The sequence below is a fragment of the Haliotis cracherodii genome, unplaced genomic scaffold (assembly GCF_022045235.1).
Source record: "Haliotis cracherodii isolate W230 unplaced genomic scaffold, xgHalCrac1.p SCAF_11, whole genome shotgun sequence".
Classification (NCBI taxonomy): Eukaryota; Metazoa; Mollusca; class Gastropoda; order Lepetellida; family Haliotidae; genus Haliotis; species Haliotis cracherodii.
Genome location: NW_027266266.1, coordinates 8,905,107 through 8,912,453, shown reverse-complemented (window position 1 = coordinate 8,912,453; position 7,347 = coordinate 8,905,107). Strand labels below are relative to the sequence as shown.

Here is a 7,347-nt window from a genome sequence, read left to right as displayed (position 1 = left end):
TGGACGTTTCAATGATTGCATCAAATACATCATTAAATTTATCAGAAGACCGCATGCACGTCCGTTACTCGGACTGGCAATGTGTCATTTTGAAGTGGGACCAGCGAGACAGGTAGATTGGTGGGCTACAGGCTAGACAATATATGCTATCAAAAGCCCACATGGAGACGAGATCGTGCAACATCACATCATCGTGGGGGACTTTCTCAACAAGATAACGAAAGACAGGTTCACACGATTTCTCCACGACTGGGCATGTATAGGATGTTTTGGGTCGCAGTGTGCCCCGACGGAATCCAACAAACTAACTGTGTTAGTTTTCGTTTTTTAAGAGAATAAATATTCTTTATTCTCAAAAGTCCTTTCATATTGATTTAAACAATGTTTTATTCAGGAATGATCAGTAACATGAAATTCAAAACGTCTTCGCCACAGAATTAAGTAAAAACCAGAAGCGGCAACTAATTTACATACAATAAATGCTATATCACAATCACACATCCTTGTCACCCATGCTGGATGGTAGAATCATACACCTGTGTGTATGTAATCTGAGGTTACGTTATTTCAGGCATTATTGTCTACGTCCATGATTGTCACGTCCATGATGATCGCCTTTTACAGCAAGCATGGGTTGCTGAAGACCTATTCTACCCCAGATCTCCACGGGTCCATTCATTACACTGATACAGTGACAGTGATAAGGCTTGAACTAAAACCGGGTAACAAAGTAAGTAAGTCTGTCACCCAGACTGGCAATTCATGAATGGATTGTCTGGTTCAGACTCGATTATTTACAGACAATATAGCTGGAATATTGCTGAGTGTGGTGTTAAACAACAAACCAACCAACACACCAATCCAGACTGGCAAGGTGTCGTTTTTGCAGACAGTTGTCTAATCTGTAGCCCATCATTCTACCTATCAGAAGATCACATGCACGTCTGTAACTCTAACCGACAAGTGTCATTATGAAGTGTGACCAACAAGGGAGTTGATGTTGTTGATTTTATTCAGAAAGAATCAGTAACAGATCATTCCAAAAGTCAACGCCACAGAATATATTTCAGTTCATAGAATTCAGAATTGGCCCTCAGAATCAGGCAATTAAATTGCATATCATATATGTTAAACACCTTAAGAGAGTATCCACGCAGGCTTGAATATAGCCTTTATCACAAAAGGCTGACAAATGTAAAGTTTAAATCTCCTGAATTGACAGTGAAATTGACAAACGTCAATATGAAAACTAAACCACGAAAACGGAATACCAGAAGGTCTGGTTCGATTTTAGTAAATGGTTTCTACAACTAACATGTCGTCCAATTAGTAAAGGTTAAAGGCCCCAAATGCTTGCCGTTTTCAAAACTTTTTCCCATGTTGTGACCATGAAAGTTTTTGAATAATAATAATATGTTTCTTGATGATGGATGAGCATAAACATCTGAGCTACCCACCTTCTTGAAGATATTTTTTTTCAAATGATAATAATTTGTATATAAATGGAGAAAGTCTAATCTTGATCCCACAATATCTGTAGTTATGTAGAGCAGATGGAAAACACCAATCTCTAGGTGTCAGTAGCCCATGCATGGATTAAAGGATTACCCGATAACCCGTCGGTTGATTTATCATTTATCAGTTGTTATGCACACTCATTCACTTATGAGATTACAATCCACACAATTCAATATACCGACACGGCTTGATTCCACTGTGAACCCTCATGTGTCTCTGCATGTTACCTGCCTGTGTAAATCCTTTCCCACATTCAACACACTGATACGGTTTGATTCCACTTTGAATCCTCATGTGTGACTTCAGGCTACCTGCCTGTGTAAATCGTTTCCCACATTCAACACACTGATACGGCTTGATTCCACTGTGACCACTCATGTGTGACTGCAGGCTACCTGAATGTGTAAATCTTTTCCCACATTCAACACACTGATACGGCTTGATTCCAGTGTGAATTCGCATGTGTCTCTGCAGGGCATCTGATAGTGAAAATGTTTTTTCACACACAATGCACTGATACGGCTTGATTCCACTGTGAATCCTCATGTGTGACTGCAGGTTACATGATTGTGTAAATCCTTTCCCACATTCAACACACTGATACGGCTTGACTCCACTGTGAACCCTCACGTGTGACTGCAGCTGATGTGAATGTTTAAATCGTTTCCCACATTCAACACACTGATACGGTTTGATTCCACTGTGAATCCTCATGTGTGACTGCAGGTTACCTGACTGTGTAAATCCTTTCCCACATTCAACACAATGATACGGCTTGATTCCACTGTGAACCCTCATGTGTGACTGCAGCTGATGTGAATGTTTAAATCGTTTCCCACATTCAACACACGGATCAGGCTTGATTCCACTGTGAATTCGCATGTGTCTCTGCAGGCTGCATGATTGAGTAAATCCTTTCCCACATTCACCACACTGATGAAGCTTGACTTCACTGTAACAAAGCATGTGCCTTTTCATGGCACCTGATTTAATAAATGTTGCCCCACACTTTCCACACTGTGATCGCTTTGAAGGACCTCCACGATCTTTGTGTTGCTGGAGATTACCTGTTTCCAGCGTGTCAGCAATACAGTGTTTCTTGAGACGATCTGTTTCCAGCAATTCACTCTCACAGACGGTGAGCACACGTGTTTCAGTAAAAGAGCCAGTATTCTGTGGTTGGCTTTGTGCTTCCATTATTATCTTCGTGTTATCGTGTTCACTGTAAACATAAAGAAGTTGTGACGTTCTTTTATCAAATGAATGCATTTCCTACAAGAACACCGACAACTCGGGCTGGGACCATACACAATATGACACAATTTGTATAATGATAAACTACCTGATACTGTAAATGTGTTTCTATATTCAACAAATCCATTATATCTTGTATCTTATATGTCAATGGTGTCATTTGTTATGTTAATCTTTTTCTATAATCTCTCCCTGAAGTGTATTCAGCTACCGTACCAGGACAGCTGTAATACTTAAGGGCATGGGCATCATGCTGTCAAAGGAGAAAAGACATGGCTATGTTGCAAGTATAAGTCGCCAACGCTAGCGAATACAATAATGCAAAATCCAGGTCAGATATCAGAGCCAATGGGATAGACCCTATCATTCCACCACTATTATCGATAAAAAAAAGTAAAAAATTTCCAGTTCTTATACTGGGCGTTCCATATTTCCGCTACACACATCATATTGGGGTAGGGGAAGGCATAATCAGCGAAATTTGCGCCATCAAAAAATGTCGCCTCTGGGCTTTGTGACAGCAGTCACAGCTCGGACCGCTGATGTCGCTACTTTGTAACAATCTGTTTCCCTGCCCTTTCCCTGAACAGCGCCAGGGGACCAGTCTATTTTGCTGTCACTCGGTTCATAGATCCCGTTGCATTACAACTATTTCTAATAAAATATGCATTTGTAGGAGACATTGTCTTGGTCCTGGAATTGTTTTCGTTCTTTTGCTTCACAGAACATTGACGTGTCACGATTTTCCAGGTGTGTGTTAGTGACAAACGATTCACGAAGTACTCTCGTTCAGAATATAAACAATTGCTTCATACCTATATATTTAATACTTGAAGTATTTAATTTATTTCTTTATTTCTGTCCGACTTTACAAAATATTATAAACAGTGTCCTGTATCCCCTTGGTGGAACCGTATGCATGTACACTTGCCCTGATAATTCCATGTAAAAGCCTTTTGCGCACCTTTCATTGTATACTTCTGACACGATATACTTGAAGTATTTAAGTTATTTCTTTATTTCTGTCCGACTTTACAAAATATTATAAACAGTGTCCTGTATCCCCTTGGTGGAACCGTATGCATGTACACTTGCCCTGATAATTCCATGTACAAGCTTTTTGCGCACCTTTCATTGTATACTTCTGACACGATATACTTGAAGTATTTAAGTTATAACTTTATTTCTGTTTTTTACTTTATTTTACAAAATAAATATAAACAGTGTCCTGTATCCCCTTAGTGGAACCTTATGCAGGTACACTTGCCCTAATAATTCCATGTAAAAGCCTTTTGCGCATCTTTTATTGAATACTTCTGACACGAAATACTTGAAGTATTTAAGTTATTACTTTATTTCTGTTTTTTACTTTATTTTACAAAATAAATATAAACAGTGTCCTGTATCCCCTTAGTGGAACCTTATGCATGTACAAGGTTGAGAAATGACAAGGTAATAATTGACAAATGTCCAACATTAAATATATATTTGTTTATTTTGAAATATTCGTTTGAGTATCTTCATTGTTTATCTATTCAAGTTGTCATTTATGCCATGGGAAACAGTCATTTCAAATTGTGTCGAAAAAGTGTCAATTGTGACTAATTTTCATATCATGAACGAAAATTGGATGAGACATATTTTAATCGTCATACCAATGCCGCAGTAGCGTAATCTCGCGGTAACTTTGCCTTCAAAAACTATTTAATGAATAAAGGATGATTAACATATATTCATAAATCACATTATTACAGATGACTATCATAAAGCATCTTGATTTCACCTCACACAACTATTCATAGTGAAAAAGATAAAAATGTTCATAATAAATCAAAATCAGACTAGAATTTGTTCTTTAAAAACAAAATGTTGAAATTAACCAGTCTCCTAATTAATACATGTGATTCTCAATGCTCAGTTTGAAATGATGGATGTCTTTTTGGTTCATTACGGTAATAAAGTCAACCGACTCACCGTCGTTCTATTAATACATGTCCCATGACCTATTTTATGTTGAACTCTTATATGAGAGTTACATGTATACTTCCTAGACGAAAAAAGTTGTTAATGAGGCCCAGCATTACCGATGCCCATATTAAGTCACATGCTCATTCACGACATAAAATAATTTACTTACAAAACGTTGTTGTTACTATATTTATCATTTATCAAACCGTTACAAAACATTGATTAGGAATGACTGAACTTCTATTTTGGTGACCGAAGATTAAAACAACATACTTAGGTGACACATATAGTTGGAACAGTGCGCATCAATTTGATGTTCAAAACACTCATAAAACGTTATAGGATATTCAAAATATATTGAACAATACAACTTCACAATAAACCTACGCACGCAGTTAAAAGTATACAAAATTAACAAAGAGAAATCAACTTGAAAGAACACATGAACATGTCTTACCTTCAGATATATTCAATGAATGATGATATCAGAATTGCTACCGTTCCACAATGTATTCGGATGCAGTGTGACTTGGCACTCACTAACTTACTGACTTGGCACTGACTGATATAAAAGATTTAACGTGCGCTTTCCGACTACAGCGTATTTCGCACACGGGCCTGGCCGGACCATTTAGTGTATTCCGAGAAGGGTGAAAGTGGTGTGTGCAACCCAAGAGGGGGCTTTTAGGGGTTGCTTATATTGATTTTTTGAAATTTTTAAATTTGGAATAAATGCCGAGGTGGGTGGAGGAGGGAACTAAGGGAGCCGGGTGAGGTGCGTGTTTGTATGTTTATTGGATTTTGGATTGGTAGATTAATTAATTTTTAGATGCGCTTAATTAGGTCTGTTTTGATTAGGAATACGCCTAGGGCCTTGAAGTTTTCTAGTTTATTTTGAGGGTTTAGTATTTCATCTAGAGTAGGAACCTTATTTAGATTGAGGGCGGTTTGTAGTGTGGTTCTGTGTGTTTGATAGTGGGTGCAGTGAATGAGTGCGTGTTCTGTGGTTTCGGGTTGTTTGCAGTGGGGGCAGTTGCCTGTGGTGTGTCTTTTAAGTTGTTTTAGGTGGTTATTTAGGTTGGTGTGTCCTGTTTGGAGTTTTGTAATTAATCTGTCAATTTTTTTAGAGGGGTGTAGGATTTTAGGTTTGGCTAGTGGTTTTCTGAGCACTTTTTTTATTTGGCTATTTGAGTTTTGATATTGATTATGCCATTTTTTGGTTATTTTTTGTTTGTTTACACTTTTAATTTCTGATTTTGAGATGGGTAGGTTTAGGCTTATTTCTGGTATTTTGAGAGATAATTTAGCTGCTTTATCGGCGCTTTCATTGCCGTAAATTCCTACGTGGGCGGGGATCCACAAGAAGGTTATTTGTTTGCCTGCTTTTGTTAGGTCGTTGGAGCTTTTAAGTATTTGGTTTATTAATTTAGGTCGTTTTTTGGTATTTTTGTTTTGGAGGGCTTGTAGTCCACTAAGGGAGTCAGTGAGAATTAGGATTTTTTTGTTGTTTTTAGATTGTTGGTTATGCAGGGCTGAGGCCATGCCCATAAGTTCGGCCGTGAATATTGATTGGTTGTTAGGGAGTCGGTAAGATTGTGTGGATATAACTGGTTGTGTGGTATGGACTCCGAAGCCTGTGTGGTTGGAGATCGGGTCTGAAGATCCGTCAGTGTATATGTGACACCAATTTGGCCAATTTTCGTGTATGTATGCAAGTGTGGTGGTTTTAGCTATGTTTGGGTCGGTTTGTTTATTTATTTGGTTAGCTAGCGTTGTGTCTATTTGGGGTATTTTGAGTTTAGGGGTGAAGATATTTGATTTTTTGCAGTTTTGTTTAAGATTTTGAGTTTGGTGTTCATTGAGGTAGTTAGTTATTCTTTGGGATATTGGGGTGAGTAAGGGGTGTTTGCGAGCTAGAGCTTGGTTTCTTGGGCTAATGTTTTGGTTAATTAGGTTTTGGATGAGAGGGTTTGTTTGGGACGCGGCCCAGAAATTAAGGCTTAGATGTTCCCTGCGTAGATTTAGTGGCATTTCTCCTGTAAGGGCCTGAAGTGAGGTGTAAGAGGTGCCATGTTGGGTGCGTGTAATTAGTTTGAGAGCCTGATATTGTATTGAGTCAAGTTTTTTAGAAAGAGAGTTGTTTAGGGTATTGTATATGGCACAGCCGTAGTCTAGTTTTGATCTAATTAGTGTTGTATATAGTGAGAGGAGAGTATCTTTGGAGGCTCCCCAGTTAGAGCCGGTGAGACATCTTAATGTGTTAAGGTCTTTGCTGCATCTAGTTTTTAGGTTTTGGACGTGAGCCTCCCAGGTGAGGTGTTGATCGAAAATAAGTCCTAAGAATTTTGTTTGTTTTTGGAATTTGATTGTTTGGTTGTTTAGCTGGAGGATTGGGTAGGCAGGTTTCATGTTTTTATGTTTGAATACTATTCCTGTTGTTTTATCTGAGTTAAGGGAGAAGCCCCATTTGTCTGCCCATTGTTGTATTTTATTTAGAGATTTTTGGATTAAGTTTTCTGCCATTTTAATGCTTTTAGTGCGGATCCATAGGGCTCCGTCATCCGCGAATTTTGAAGTGTTTAGTTTAGGGGATAAGCCCTCGAATAG

At 38.3% G+C, this 7,347-nt stretch overlaps 1 protein-coding gene across 1 annotated transcript in view; it reads right to left on the bottom strand.

The window, feature by feature from the left end:
- Positions 1 to 1,671: 1,671 nt before the first annotated feature.
- LOC139456069 (zinc finger protein 91-like) overlaps positions 1,672 to 7,347 on the bottom strand; it is an 89,578-nt gene continuing 83,902 nt past the window's right edge. The window contains exon 9 of the mRNA XM_071237574.1: positions 1,672 to 2,386. Coding sequence (XP_071093675.1) covers positions 1,672 to 2,386 — 715 coding nt within the window. The remainder of the gene's footprint in view (positions 2,387 to 7,347) is intronic.